The sequence below is a fragment of the Pteropus vampyrus genome, unplaced genomic scaffold (assembly GCF_000151845.1).
Source record: "Pteropus vampyrus isolate Shadow unplaced genomic scaffold, Pvam_2.0 Scaffold101, whole genome shotgun sequence".
NCBI classification, from domain to species: domain Eukaryota; kingdom Metazoa; phylum Chordata; class Mammalia; order Chiroptera; family Pteropodidae; genus Pteropus; species Pteropus vampyrus.
Genome location: NW_011888882.1, coordinates 1,141,522 through 1,157,030, shown reverse-complemented (window position 1 = coordinate 1,157,030; position 15,509 = coordinate 1,141,522). Strand labels below are relative to the sequence as shown.

Here is a 15,509-nt window from a genome sequence, read left to right as displayed (position 1 = left end):
TATTTGTTACATTCACTATCTTTTGACAGTTTTGTTTTTGTAGAGAGATGAAAATGTCAGGAAATATGAGTGCTCTTGATAAAATAAGTTGATAGGAAAAACAGACTTCACATTGGGGTTAGTTATAGAATGCTTTTGCACATCTCAAGTCACAGTAACTAGTGGAAGTTAAATGGGTAGGTAGCCTTTTCCTCAAGTGAGGATAGAGAATTTTTGTCTCTCTAAATGTAGACTGTTATTAATAACTCAGAAAAGCTAGGCACATAGCTAAGTGTTTCACTCTGACATCTATTCAGAAACAGAGTGTATATTAAAGAGGTAAAATATTTTCCAGCTATGAAAAGAATATTCACCCAATCTGACCCACCTGTTTACTCACTGCTCTGCCCACTGGATGCCCTGCCTCCTAGAATCAACAGCTTCATTTTGGTGCTTAATTTACCCAGGAGCCCTCCGAGGATGGTCTTGGAGTTTATCTACTCTTAACTGGGTTGGTTAGGGAAGTGTTTCTCTTCCAGGTGCTCAGTGGTCAGGCAGTGACATAACAGAGACCTGTTGTTTCTGCAGAATAAAAAGGGAAAGCTAATGCCTTTAAAAAAATTATACTTATTTTTTTTAATATAGAGACATATAAAAGAAGAAAGATAGCCTGATTTTCCACAGCGCAGTTAAACTTTGTTTACATTTAGAAAAGGTAATGTAAGCATATGGTTAGCAAATTTAAATATTATAGAAAGGAATAAAATGGTGATAATATCCAACCCTTGTCCCCCAAAGTTCCCTTTTGCCAAAGCTTATTTTTTTAAAGTATATAAAAGAGATCATACATTTTCTGTATTTTGCCCTTTCTAATTTATATCTTAGAGATCATGTCACCTTAGCACACACACTGACATACCTCATTCTTTTAAGTGGGAGCATGCTCTACCATCCACTGCCTGTCTCATGATTTATCAGTCTACTCTTGGTGGACATTTACATTGTGTCTGGTGTTTGGCATTACAGACAAGCTTGCAGTGACATTTTCATGCTTTATGCTTTTGTAAATATATCTGGGGTAAATTCCTAGAGGTATAGATGCTCTAAGGTTATGCAGGCTTAAATTTTTGATTAATATGGTCAAATACGGCCTTTATTTTTAGAAACTCCAGTTGATTTTTTATATACTGTTTCTTACATTGAGTGTATTCATCCTCAAAGGTAAGCAGAGTTGTCAGAGGCATTTCCAACCAGTACATTTTGGTGGTTAAAGCACTGATAGATATAGACATTTTAATGACAGTTTTTCATAGTCCCTTTTCAGATTGTTGACCTGGGTTAAGTATAGTTTTCCTTTCATTTGCTCCCCGCCAACCCCACCCCGCAAACTGGCAGTTTATGCAGAAACAACTTGGTATAGTGGAAGTCACAAGGGCCTTGGAACCAGCCCTGGATCATATTGAGTCTGTTACTTGCTGGAGAGAGTGATCTGGTCAATTACTAGAACACTCTTAGCATCACTTTTCTCATCTTCAGATGGAGAAAATATCACATCTATAAGACAAATGAGACTTATGCTAACATAAATTGTTCTCTTACCCTCAATGGGTTCATTCATGTGCCTTTGTTCCATTACCACTAAGGATATGTAGTTTGCAAAGGGAATGGTGTTGGCATTGTATTCTTGGGGAATGTTCTTCTGTGTGCAAAACTTAATGAATATGGAACATGGTCTTGATTTAGAGACTTGTTTTATTGAACTGAGCTCACCAGTCACTTCACTTCCAATGAGCTATCTGCTCTGTAAGCAGGTGAAGGGTCACAGCCTTCATGCAGTACAGTCTCAGAGTTTTGGTGTTGGGAAAGGCATTGAGAGCATCCTGGCCCAGTTAATGGGTCAAGGCTGAACAATTCTCATTGTGTCCACGGTTGACAGTTGAGTGATATCATCCTGTTGCCTTGTGAGTGAGAGTCAATGAGCCCTTCTCATTAAACTCAAGTTATTTGATTAGACCCAAATCAAGACTCATAATCAATATTTAAACTCTTGAACTGAATTTCTTCCATTAATACCTACAAAGGGAGAGAAAAGAGAGAGAGAAAGCAAAGATAGACAGCAATGATGAGACGCCACAGTGCTCAGGACAGCTAGCCATCAGGTTCAGGGAGGTCCCTCTGGTGTCAAAGGCAAGAGATGAGATAAAGAGCAGGTTAATGAACCTTCATAAGCTGTGCCCACTGTCTGGGGTCCAGGGAACCTGGAGATTTTTGTGGTCTTACAGTGTAGCAGGGCATGGGCAGAAATGTATGTGGGATATCATCTTCCTTTTGTTCCAGATTTCTGGCAAAGCCATTCCTCACCTTTCTTCAGAATGAAAAATAGTCTGAGATGTTACCCCAACAATTTCAGCTCTGAAAGCATAAAAAACAGGAAGACCATCAACCAAAATATTCTCAACTGAGAGAAAGGACACAAACGAACACAGCTGATTTGTGAATTAAAAGGAGAACTTTGACTTTATTTTTATACATTCTGCATAATTCGACAATAAGAAGTGAGGGGCATTAATGATATTTAAAGGGATAGACAGAGGATTTTCTCCTAATGTATACGTGACACTTCATCTTTCCAAAATAATCCATTCTGTTATTTGATGACTCATTCATTCAACAAACATCTTTTTGAGTGCCTGCCATATGCTGGGTATTGTGCTTAGTGGATGCTGAGGAAAAGACAGCTGTATTCAGTAACCTCACATATAGTTTACCAATGGGAGGAAGTGAGACTCAAAATCAGGCAGTTATATAATACTGTGCACAAGAGTCATTATGACCATTTGAAAAGGACTTTTCTTACATTAAATTAAATCTGGCTGTACCTATTGGTTCTGTTTGATTCTGCTTTCTACCAAGGTCTCTAGACGACTTGATGGGTTTGGGTTTCTCCAAAGCAGAGTGCTTGCTGCTGATCCCAGCAGGCAGTGGCGAAACGGTAGAGAGGGTGAGACATGGAAGGAAAGAACACTGGGGACTGGATTCCACTGGGACTTCTGAGGAGAAGCACAGAGAACACCTCCCAGAGTTGTGAATCCAGGGGACAGGAGGCTGGGTGTTTGTTCACTGGCTCCTGACCCTGTTGGTTGAGACTTGCCACAAGAGCCGCGTGAGCTCCAGAGGCTTCCAGAGAAAACAAATGATGCAGGTGTGTTTGAGTGGGATGATGCTTTTCAGCACAGCTGTGGCTGGGATTAGACATGGGCCACGGATGCGACATGGTTCATCAACAGTGTCTGCCTATGGGCAGCAGATTCAAAAGTGACATCTGTAACAGAGAAGGGCTTGAGTTCAATTCTGCCATAGGGCCGAATAGGATAAGTCAAGTTCTCCTCCTCCTTGAGATCTTGGAGTGTGTCCGTCCTGTGCTCCTAGGTTTTCCTAGATAAGCACAGCGTGTCTTCACGTGATGTGTTGTTTTGTTTTGTTTTATTTATTTCTTTCATCACCCTGACTGTTCTTACACTGTACTGAAATTGGATAAAAATTAAATGTGGTACTGTATGTAGGTTGGCCAATCAGCACAGATGTGGAAAGGCATTGTCGTTGAGAGCACTTCATGGTACTCCAGTCTTAGGCTGAGTGTTTTGAAATTCAGTGACGTTAATAGCATAGATTGTGGCTTTTTCGTAATCCATTTTATTTGGGGGATATAGCCTATTTTTAGTTTAAAAATATAACTTTAATATTTTTGAATAAAATGTTTAACTTATGGATATTATATTATAACTTTCTTGTAGTATCCTTATAGCTTAAACCTTTTTAAAAAGCCTGTGATGGAGCGATTTTTAATTGAAGTGGAGTCTTCTTTAACTAAACCAAAATCTATTGTCTCTTCAGCCAAGTTTATGTGTTTGCCACACAAATGAGGCATTAATTTGTTCCCAGTTTAAACTTTTGTTCTTTTTTAGGAAAATACTATTTTTATGATAACTACTTTGACCTGCCAGGAGCTCTTCTATGTGCCAGAGTGGTGGACTCTTTAACAAAGGTGAAAAAACTTTTTTTCATTTTTTAGAAAACTATGATATATGTATTTAATCATAAATCAGAGGGTTTATTATACATATCTTTTGAATTGAGATTTTACTCAGTTTCCTCTTTGTGGTTTCAGAGGTGACTGAAGAAGGTAAAACAGAATTTGGTCAAAATATTTTTGGAAAATTAAATAGCAGTAATTGTTCTTTTCCCCAAGGATATAAATATATTCTCCAGCAGGGGGCGCAAAAGTGTAGGAAAAAAATACCAAACTTACATTTGGAAAAATATTTTCCTGGTTTCATTAACAGAATTTTAAAAAGTCATTAAGAAAAGTCCACATATCCTTAAGAATTCTAAATAATGTAAAACCAGAAAAATGAGATAAAATTTTTAAATTCATTTTAGGCACAGTTTAATGCATATATACTTTCATTTTGTACCATATATCAAAATTAAATAGATTTCTGGTTATATCAATTTATTCTTTGAACTTAAGACCCGTGACCCAATTTTATGTCAGATTCATTTTCCTTTTTGCACGTGTTGTCTTTTAAAGTCACAGCGATCGTGTTTATAATAGAACATAGGCAGTGGTTTATTTTTTACTCAGAATTACAGTCATGTGTTTATGAAAGTTTCTGTGGAGTAGTAGTTCAGGTATGTTTGTAGAAGTTGTTAACATGAGATGGAGTCACTTTTTCATTTCATAGTGACTACAACCAAATGTATCAGTCTTTAAATATTTTGGAGTTTGTATAATTGGATATAAATATCTAGTAGTTGGTCTTTGTTTAGATGGAAATACTGCTTAATGTTTCCACGAAAGCAAAAGGTTGTAGGGTTGTGGGTTTTAATGTAAAATTTTATTTGCTTTCTGGTTTAAAAAAATCTTAGTAAAGATGATTTACATTCTGGATTCAGAATCTCCTTGATGTCTCCTATAGAGACTCCTTGCTCTTTTACATTGAAATTCAGATAAATGCACTGAATTCTAAATAAACCAGCTTTTAGGATTTTAAGGCTTCAGGCTTCTTAGCCTCATAGTACATGAAGTAATATATTTTGATATCTCAGAGGCTATAACATTGTAAATTTACTCATGTTAAAACTGTTCTATACTTTTTATACTTTTATTTGGGCTATATGAGCTATGCAATATTTAGTCATATGAGTATATGTCTTTGTAGCAGTGATTTTCATGGAAGATTTCTCTTTCTAAAATCACGTTTAGAAGAATAAGTTTATTAACCTATTATGTATTCATTCTAAAACATGAGTCCCAATTTTAGAATATAGTATTGTTCGCCAAGTATTTTCTGCTATGCATGGAAACAATTATTGCGTGTATTACATTTATTTATTTATTTATTTATTTATTTATTTATTTATTTATTTATTTTTAGGCGAACAATGGTCAGAAAACATTTGATTTTTGGAAGGATATAGTTGCTAGTATACAGCACAATTATAAAGTGTCAGCTTTTAAGGGTGAGTAATGTCAAGAGAGACTTTGTAGTAGGTGTTTGTTAAATGCTCTGTGTCTAATGAATTACTTAGAAGTTACCTATTCTGCTATGTTCCTTAATTGGGATTTAATTTGCCCCTAAATATCACTATAAAGTTGGTACCATTTATCTTTTAAGAGTTCCTTTTGCTTCTGTGTTTTATGGCCATATTTGCCTGTATTCTAAGCTGTGCTGTCTTTTGCATACCTGCCAATAGGGTTGTTCTGTCTGTTCCCCAGAACTGAAGTTCTAGCTTTGCTGTTTCCTGGCTTGGGAATGTAACCATTCATGTAGTAGTTATAGACAGTTGGGAAAAGTGAAAATTCCATTCTCGTTGCTTAAAAAACCTGACTGGTTGAGCCAGAATAAGAGCAGATATCACTAACCTGAGCCTAGGGATTCATGGTTCTAGTCATAGATTTGCTTGGGTTACACAGATTACTTCTAAGGAATAGAGATGCCTTTATAGTAAGTTACCCTGGGGACTTCACCCAGACTGTTCTGGTTCAATCGATGGGCTGGTGGAGGCTCAAGAACAGTATTTTCCAGCCTAGAAAAATATTGCCTTTTGATCGACATAAAAATTGCTTGCCTTCCTTTTATGTAATTTTACCATCAAAATAATCCTAAATATTATGACTAAAAACATTTCAAGGCAACAAATAGTGACCGCAGAATATATGTTCAAATTAATATTTCTCTGCTTTTTTTCCCTCCCAGAGGAAAGTCATTGTTGTGGGGTGATTGTCTCACTTTTTTATGCCTAGCCACCAGCCCTTCACCCTGGCTTAGAGGTCACATGTGATTCTGAGGGTGCCTTTTCACTCTCTGCACTGAGTGCTAGGGTATGTGGGCATGCCTGTCTCCAATAGAGAGGCATATCCATGACAACCATAAAGCCACCCACCATTTTATTGTTTTACTTTCTATTGGCTTTGTAAAATGAAAAGCCTTAAAAGAAGGGCTGACAAATGCAGATTGCTACTGTTAAATAAATTTCACATAAAAATCTATTGATGTTATTTTATTGCATTGTAAATAAGGAGTAGGTAAAACATTTCATGCTTTAATAAGTGAGGCGCAGCTTAAAAGTTTTAAACAGCAATATAAAAATACAGTACAGAGCATAAATAAATAATGTCTCTTCATTTCTAGGCAAATTTTGAAACCCTTGACATTAGTTATAATTTCACTGGAATGGGAGGCATAAGGTACATACGCTAGTGTTTTGTAAACCCGCAAAGTCATATTACATAAAATTCAGTGAAGGAATTAAAGAGATCAAATTAATCACTCTCGTGTTAAATAAATACAGTAGGTCAGACACCTACTCCCAAGTTGTGAATAGTATGTAGAAAGCTTTTCTGCAGTCACAGAAAAGTTCCAAAAGGTTCAGGACTAAAGAAAGCACCTTGCATTTCAGGTTAATTTTAACATACCATTTTGGATTTTTATGAGAGCTATAAAAAGTTCATATGCACCTCTGTATTTGAATAGATCTGGATGCACGGGGCCACATAAGCCTTCGAGTAATGCACCATCAGAAAGATCCTATGGTATACAGTGTCTTTTAAATTTGAATATTCAAGTATTTAAGTTCTTTAAAGTTATGAAACCTCCTAAATGTTTCCTAGAAGTTCTCCTGTTAGTTATTAGAAACAGGCTTATTTTAAAAGGAAATGCTGAGTTTCTGAAATAAAATTTATCATAATTTGTCATCACAGATCAGGGGTCTTTTTGGTAATCATTTTATATTATTTTAGCTTAAATTTTTAAACACTGAAAGGACTCCACAGAAAACTTTGACGTCTTAGGATTGCTGACTAGAAATTTGAGAGTCTTCACGTATCGTTTACTATTGCTGCTCACTTTTTCAGGGGGGGAATTTGTTGGTCTGAAAGCTCAAATCTGTATTTTAGAAAATTAGAATGAGTCATATTTTTTTCAGCCTACCTTCATATGCATTTTGTGGGATGGGGTGAAGTTGAGGAATGCCTTTTCAAGCATATTTATGTTAGCTTGGTGGGAACATGCTCACATTGGAGCTACTAAGAATCCTGAGAAAGAGGAGTGAACATACTCAGAGGAATATAGGCCATTCGACTCAGCGTTGGGCAACTGGAGCCACACCTGGTCATTTTCTGTAAGGTCGATTATGGCGCTTCCCGAAGCCTGATCCAGGTAGCCCTTGGCGTATTCGTCATAGGTGTACATTACAGGGGTGCCGTTCTTATACAGACCTACCCAAACATGGGTCCCTTTCACATGCACATGGTATGAGAAATAGTATATTCCTGGTATCCTGCAAGTGAAGATTCCAGTTCTTGGGTCATAATGCTGCTGCCTGTTATACAGAATCTTATCAAATGGGATGGGAGTACCTATTGCTGGGTAAGCTTTGGAGAGAATAACGGTGAAAGCAGACACAGGCATTCCTATTACACCCTGATTGGCACTAACCAGAGGCATCCCAGAAAGACTGGGCCTTTGGCCTGCCTTTATAAAGCCCTCAGGAAGGGCTGCCTGACCTGGGGGGCCTGGGGGCCCTGGGGGCCCTGGGAGACCAGGCGTTCCAGCATGGCCTCTCGGACCTGGAGGCCCTGGTGGCCCAGTGGGTCCATTGAGGCCCTTAGTCGCTATGCCAGCGGGGCCAGGAAGACCTGGAGTTCCTGGATCCCCTTTAGATCCAGGGAATCCTGGAATGCCTGGTGGCCCAATGGGGCCTCTGGTACCTGGTATTCCAGGAGCACCTCTTGGGCCAGTCTCACCGTTGTGTCCAGGCATTCCCTTAGCTCCTGCTGCACCTGCAGGGCCTGGGAGACCACGAGGTCCTTCCACTCCAGGGTCACCTTTTGGGCCTGGCAATCCTGGGTTACCCTTAGGACCACTGAGACCTGGTTCACCTGGGTACCCTGGTTTTCCATCTAGACCGGAGGCACCTCTTTCTCCTTTAGCACCTGGGAGTCCTGCAGGCCCGACTGGCCCCGTCTCGCCTTTGGGGCCTGGGATCCCATGGTTGCCTGGTATGCCCTTTGGTCCTTGGGGTCCCATATTTCCAGGGGGTCCAGTCAGACCTGGCTCCCCAGGATGACCTGCTGGGCCTTGTTCCCCTTTAGCACCTGGACTCCCTGGAAGGCCGACAGGTCCCCTTTGTCCCTTCAGGCCTGGCAAGCCTGGTTTCCCAAAGCCAGGAGCCCCTGGGGGCCCACCTATTCCTGGAGCCCCAGGATGACCTTTGGTTCCCGGAATCCCTGGCTGGCCTGGGGCTCCAGCAGCTCCTGGCTTTCCAATGCCTTCTGGTCCTCGTTCCCCAGGAGGACCTTGGGGGCCTGGTGGGCCAATTGATCCCCTTTCTCCTGGAAATCCTCTATCACCTTTGATCCCTGGCTGTCCTGGAAACCCATTTTCGCCTCTTTTTCCCATTCCAGGAGGGCCAGGTGGTCCCATGGGACCCTGAGGGCCTGGAAGGCCCCTCTCACCTGGGCGACCAGGAGCACCGTATCCAGTTTCCCCTTTCTGTCCGTTCATACCAGGAACTCCTGGTGCACCCTTTTCTCCAGGAAAGCCCCTGGGTCCCGGGGCTCCTGGGGATCCCTGTTGTCCAGGTTTTCCTGAAACAGAAATTCCAGCTGGGCCAGGAATTCCAGGTGGTCCCGGTGGGCCCCGTGGGCCTGGTAAACCAGCTGGTCCAATATCTCCTTTTGGTCCATATGGTCCTCTCTCCCCTGGTTTTCCTGGCAGTCCTGGCAAACCTGGCTTCCCAGTTCCTGGTGGTCCCGGTGGTCCTGGCAGCCCTGGCTCTCCTTGGGGTCCAGGACTTCCATAGCCTGGTTTTCCTGCTGGTCCAGATGGACCTGGGTGCCCTCGAGGTCCAGTAGGGCCTGGTGGACCTGGAATACCTTGCTCTCCTCTTACTGGTATACCTAAAAGACATGCCCAGTACACACACCCAGAGAGAGAGTTGCTTAGAAACGTTGAAAATAGTCATTGCTTCTTGAAATATGAATCATGACAGAACATTGCAGTGTCAGTCCATTTTGGCGGACTGTTCTTAAATGGTTTCAGATAATACATTTTATATTGTCCTAAAAAACAGTGCTAGAGAAGATGGTTTCACAAACCCATAGCTAACATAATAACTTTCATTACATCTAATGATCCGTGAAAATAAGCTAGGATTTACAAATTCATCTAGAATAAGAGTGTAATGGAGGCAAATTTATTATGTTTATTTTGGGAAACTCATCTGTCTAGAAAGGAAAGGAAAAAAGGTGTGACAGAAAAGGAAGAAAAAGACAAGTGCAGAATAAATGAGTAAATATTTAAGAACTAGCACAACTTTCCATCACAAACACTATCCTATGAGACATAAATAAGAAAGGTCCTTAATTCTGATTTACATCAGCCATGGCCCTGCTGAGCACAGTTGAGATTTAAGTTGATTTTCTTTCAACCTCAGTACATACCATGAGCTCTTACATTCTCCATTATTGACTTAAAATTGAAACAGAATTAGAGAATTAGGCTTAATGGGAGAGTACATAAAAAGTGCTTATCTGATGTTTTCCTTGATAAATGCAAATAAATATTATTGATTTCATAGAGCTGTGGGTTCGTTTGAGCTATAACTACTTCTACTAATATAATAAACTTAAAAATCGCTTATTTATTAAGTGCTTGCAAGGTGGAAGTGCTATTGGGCCACGAATGTGGGGGAAGCACAGGGCACATCTAAGAGCTTCAGTCACACAGAGAATAAGACAAGTATACACGTGATAAGTGCTCTAAGAGGAGTCCACGTGCTGTTTTAGTCTTTCAGAGGTGAGATATAACAGCGTTGCTGGCATTAGGGTATACCATTAGGGAACTATTACCATGTCAAAGAATCTTTAGGCAGTAATCACCATAAGCATCTACATAAAATATCCATTCTTTCTCAGAATTCTTTAACAACTAGCAGAGATGGTAATTAAATTATATGATTTTAAGTATCTGGTTGCATAATTTACATTAAAATCATCTTCTGTTTAATAAACTTTAAGAAACATAATTAGGATTTCTGCATATATTATTTAGATTCTCATACTGTCAGAAAGTGGTTCATATTAATGGTAGCTTTAGTAGATGTCACAGTAATCAAATAGTTTGGTCAAAACCCTGAAAATCACAATGACTTTTGAGCCACATTGTTTCTGTACAAAAATGGATAATATACTTAAACTCTATTTACCTAAATCTTTAATGGTTTTAAAAATCAAGATGAAGACTAAATTAGAATTAACATTAAATTAATTGAAATTATAAATTGAATTAAAAATCGAAATAAATGGAATTAAAAATTGCTTTTGAAAACATTTTATGATTATAGTTCCCTTTATTAGTTGGTACATTATTATATTTTTAAGAATCTTTCATATTAATTAACTGGCATGTTAGAAGTAGTCAGCCAATAGTAGTAGCTAATATTATTCTCTTGGGTAGATATATTCCTGATGTTTGAAAAACATTTGGCGGTAAATGGAGTATCAAAAACAGAGCAGAATCATAAAAATAGATAACTGAAATAGGAAAATCATTTTAGACTTGGTTATCTTTATATTTTGCACTAATTAGGTTTATATTTCATTTCACAAATATTTAAATGTAGCTTTACCTACCTATGGATTTTCAGTAAAGGATATCAGGAAAAGGACTGAGAAAAATTAACTTATGGAAAAGATTTCCATATAGTAACAGAAATCTTGAAATTGACTTTAGTGTACATATATGATATCTACATATAAATTGGTATCCCAACATTGCAAATAGAATGAATAAATAAAAGATTTCTAAATGATTTGGAATAAAAGCATTATTTTTAAAAATGCAAACTATGTTAGATTGGGGTTTGCTTCAGAATCTTATAAAGATCATGTTCAAACTAAAAATAATTCTTAGTCTTTTTGGAAATCTGTTTAACTGTTAAAATAGAAGGGAAAAAAACAAGTCTTATTGAATATGACTGCATTAGACACCACATGAGACTAGAACGCCAAGGATAAAGTGATCTCTGTCACTAGAAATATGATATATTACGTGTGATATATACACATCAATTCAGTAATGTACCCTAATGGGTCCTGCACCTCTCAGTTGAAGAAAGAATGTGATTCCTTTTGTATCCTTGTGGGACAGCCCCTCTTTGTAGCTTGCCATCTGAACAAATTAGAGATTTGAGTGGTACTATCCTCAAGGAAAAACAATTACCTAGTAGAGACATTTCTTCAATGCCCACAAACTGAAATAGTGGTTGGTTGTGTCAGAATGTGCTACCCATGTGCCCAACAGCTGTGGAGTCCTCTGCAGCATAATTTTGTGTGTTTTGGCTGACCTCTCATTTAACCTGTGTTGAACGGATGTGTTTAGGAATTACATAGGCACTCTCTGTATTCTTAATAATTTATTGGTATAAATTGTGGGCTTTTTCTCTTTGTTCGGAACATTAATGCCTGCCAATGGATGATAATGTATTTGAGTTTCCACTTTGTATTACCAAGTAAGAGTAAGGTAGATTTAATAGTTAAAATACAACTTCTAAAATTTTCATTTGTGAACTATATATATATACACATACACACACATATAGATATATATACACAAGATACCTATTATTCTGCAGAAATAGCCAAGATGATATAGTACATTAAGGTGGGAAGATAGAAATATTTTTGACCTTCTAAAAGTGATGCATTTTATTTTTAATTTAAGACTGTTTCATTTATGATCTTGTAAACTATATAAAGTCTTAATTTATAATCATAAAGAATATAACCCAGTGCTGCCTGTCATAGCATTTCAGATTGCCATTTGTTGCTTTAAGTAGCAGGTTTCCTTAACTTTTATTCTTTCTTTCCTAACTTAATCACTTTCTCTTATTTTATTTGTATTGTGAGACATTCAAGAGTATCTGTTGTGCACCTGTGCATTTATTTTAAACTACCTTTCATGAAATATTTTAAATTTCAACTTTCTTAGACAATCCTCTAATTTGTTCAAAATGGTTGTCTCCAAAAACATAATTTTAAAGTTAATGGCCACCTGAAAATTATATAATTGTATTAACCAATGTTACCCCAATAAACTTAATTTTAAAAAATTAAATAAAGTTAATGTTGAATACCCTTAGCTTTAGTTGCAGGATAAAATATATAACTATAATGAAAAAATATTTTGGAAAGGAAATTTGAATTCCACGACCAATTCAGATTATTCAGTTTAATTCGGTAGATACTTTATAGGCAGTGTGTGTCAAATGTTATTACATAGAATTAGTGAATATAAACTCTAATCATTGCCCTTCTTTGAGGATCCGTTAGCACCTTGCATACATTATCTCAGTACTCTTACCGAAAAGGAGCCGAGAAAGCTGAACAGGTGAGGGGTAGATTCAAGAAGAAAGTTAAAACTTATCTAAGGTGACACCACCATCACTATAACAGGAAGATGGGAAGAGGGGTGGAGATGGAGAGGAATAATAGAAAAAACAGAAGTAGAAGTAACTGAAATAGTATAGTAGTAGAAGTAGAAGTACTAGTAGCAGTAGTGGTAGTAATAGCTAACACGTAAGCACTTTACACATATTATCTCATTTACACTTCATAACAGACCTTTGAGATAGTTATTCATTTTACAAATGCGGAAACTAAGGCACAGAGAGGATAAATAACTTACTTGAGATCGCATAGTCTGTGCGCGCTTAACTGTTAAACTATACAAAAATGTATAAAAATTATGAAAATTGCTGCTTCATTTGCCTATTAAATATCTTCAGAGGGTGTCAGATTTTATTTGATCATTAAGACTCAATTTTGTACATATTTCTGCTAGAAGAATAGGTTTTGAAAGCATGTTTTAAGTTTTTAGATATATAAACCTGTTATTCTTTTCGTACAATTGGCAATTATTTTTAATTAAAATATCTTGAACATGATTAATTTTTACTGGATTAATATTTTTAAATTATGAATAGTTATGCAAAAGCATCATTTGAGAAAAAATTTTCAGGCACAAAAGTTCTTAATATTCTTCAGGCATATCTTTCTACTATACTTATTGTGTAAAGGAAACTAATGTTCTTGAAAAAACCTACTCTTTTCACAAATCATTTTGGGCTAATTCTACAGTTTGAAAGTTATTTAAAACAACCAACTAGTTAACTGAGCAAAACATACAGTTCAGTTTACCTTTACTCTTTATGGCATAAGGAATGAAGAACTGTGTCTTGGTGTTGGATAGTGGGCCTTTTATGCCTGTAGGTGTTTGGTATCTCTCAGCATAAAACTCTCCATGAACCAAGTTCAAGAACATTAGCAGCAAAAGGGCTATTTGTGGCAGCATGTTCTCAGATGGATTCTGAAAAACAAAACAATAATTTCATACAACTTTGTTATTGACCTGTTATTTTTTTTTAATGTTACACAAGTGAATACTCTATATGGTTACCTACTTTTTTTTTACCTTATCCTATGTATTTCGAATATATTCGATAAATTAATGAGTTATAATTTTTTTAGTTATAGTGTCTTAGTTAGTTTTGGAAACCACATTCAAGTAATCAAGTAAAACGGAAGTGATTTTAAAAAATCGTAATTGGATGTCTCTATTAAATAATTCAAGATCTTTGGCATAGATAAAAATATCCAATAGTTCAAATTTGGATTAGGGCATGTTTTTCCAAATCTGGTTTTATTAGGACTGTCTTTTATAGAGACTGATACAAATTAAACTTTCTGAGTGCATTTTAGTAGAAAACCACTTTTTAATCACAAAAATCCAAGTAGTTAATTCACTGAAGCTTGCTTCCAAGCAAGCTAACATGGAAATTCAACTGTGAGTATCGAGTCATAGACTTACCTGAGTGCTAGGAGTTCTGGAGATGATTTCTTGGAAGCTTTCTGAGCCCTTCTGTGCCCAGGTGAGCAATGCAGAAGATGCTCTCTCCAGAGCTGTCCTGCAGTATTTATACTGTTTTCCTCTTTCTACGTGAGGTTACCCTGAGCTTAAGCTCCTCCCTCAGAGATGGAAAGCACTAATTATGGTGGAAAGTTCTATTGGGCAGACAAACAAAATCAGGTTGGGCTGTCTTTTTTCCTTGTTTTCTTATTGAAAAATAAACTCTTTGTTTTAAATATATATTAATAGTTTTAACCATGCACCATCTTTTTCTGTGATTTTATTTTAGAAGTTATTAGTCAGATGTTTAGGTTAGTTCATGATGTGATGATACTACCCCCTTTATATTTTTAAAAAGCACATTCTTGTGTTATTTGGTTGAAAATATATTTGTTAGTATATAAAAGTAGGGGAAGATGTCTTTTGGAGGGGGGTGTGGATTTAAACCAGCATCTAAATTCCTCCATTATTACATAAAGCCATCAATGTGTCCACTGACGTTTTTAAATGTTTATGAAAATAGCTTACCCCAATTCTTCCTTATTTTTAGGCTTGAGATTGAAATGCAGTGGTGAAAATGTAGGTATGCTGTTTTGTATTTTAGTATAAGTCTTCAGAAGTTAATAAGAGATTTTAAATATGATAACAAATATTTCAAAAATTTTTTCGTAGTAAATATTTCAGTTTTTCCAGACAGAGGCAAGACATCCATGAAATTGATAGTTAGCAATATAATTACCTCAAAGGATTTAGTTAGTTTATAGCACTATACTATGTTCAGTAAATGACTTCTAAAGATTTTATTGCTTAATTTTGGATTTTACTTTAGTGTTGCAGTACAAATTGCAAAACCCTTAAGTTGATAATGTCATATTATGTCTCTTTAAACAAGATCGTTGTGTTCATTTCAAAAGGAAAAGATTCTTCAAACTTTGCTTTCAGCTTTTTAAAATTATCATTGTCTTACCTTGTCATTTCCTTCAGGGATCTCGAATCAGCCCAATTAGAAATACTTTTTTCCTCAAAGATGAAGGTAAACATTATCATTGTCATTTTCAA

General features: G+C 36.9%; 2 protein-coding genes across 3 annotated transcripts in view; one reads left to right on the top strand and one right to left on the bottom strand.

Annotated features, from left to right (window-relative positions):
• NT5DC1 (5'-nucleotidase domain containing 1) overlaps positions 1-15,509 on the top strand; it is a 112,253-nt gene that overhangs the window by 9,323 nt on the left and 87,421 nt on the right. The window contains exons 5-6 of one of the 2 annotated variants that reach the window (XM_011364781.2): positions 3,945-4,024; positions 5,418-5,502. The exons of the other annotated variant lie outside the window; for it this stretch is intronic. Of the exons in view, the coding sequence (XP_011363083.1) occupies positions 3,945-4,024; positions 5,418-5,502 (165 nt within the window). The remainder of the gene's footprint in view (positions 1-3,944; positions 4,025-5,417; positions 5,503-15,509) is intronic. 2 annotated transcript variants of the gene reach the window in all.
• COL10A1 (collagen type X alpha 1 chain) lies at positions 6,896-13,918 on the bottom strand. The gene is made up of 2 exons (XM_011364780.2): positions 13,742-13,918; positions 6,896-9,442 (listed from the first exon to the last, which is right to left on the bottom strand). Exons 1-2 carry the CDS (start codon positions 13,893-13,895, stop codon positions 7,554-7,556), a joined length of 2,043 nt encoding a protein of 680 aa, XP_011363082.1. The 5' UTR covers positions 13,896-13,918; the 3' UTR covers positions 6,896-7,553.

Coding starts and splice junctions, on each gene's coding strand:
- COL10A1 (XM_011364780.2), bottom strand. CDS start 13,895: ATGCTGCCACAAATAGCCCTTTTGCTGCTAATGTTCTTGAACTTGGTT. Junction 9,443..13,741: donor TTATGCCATAAAGAGTAAAG/GTAAACTGAACT, acceptor CATGTCTTTTAG/GTATACCAGTAAGAGGAGAG.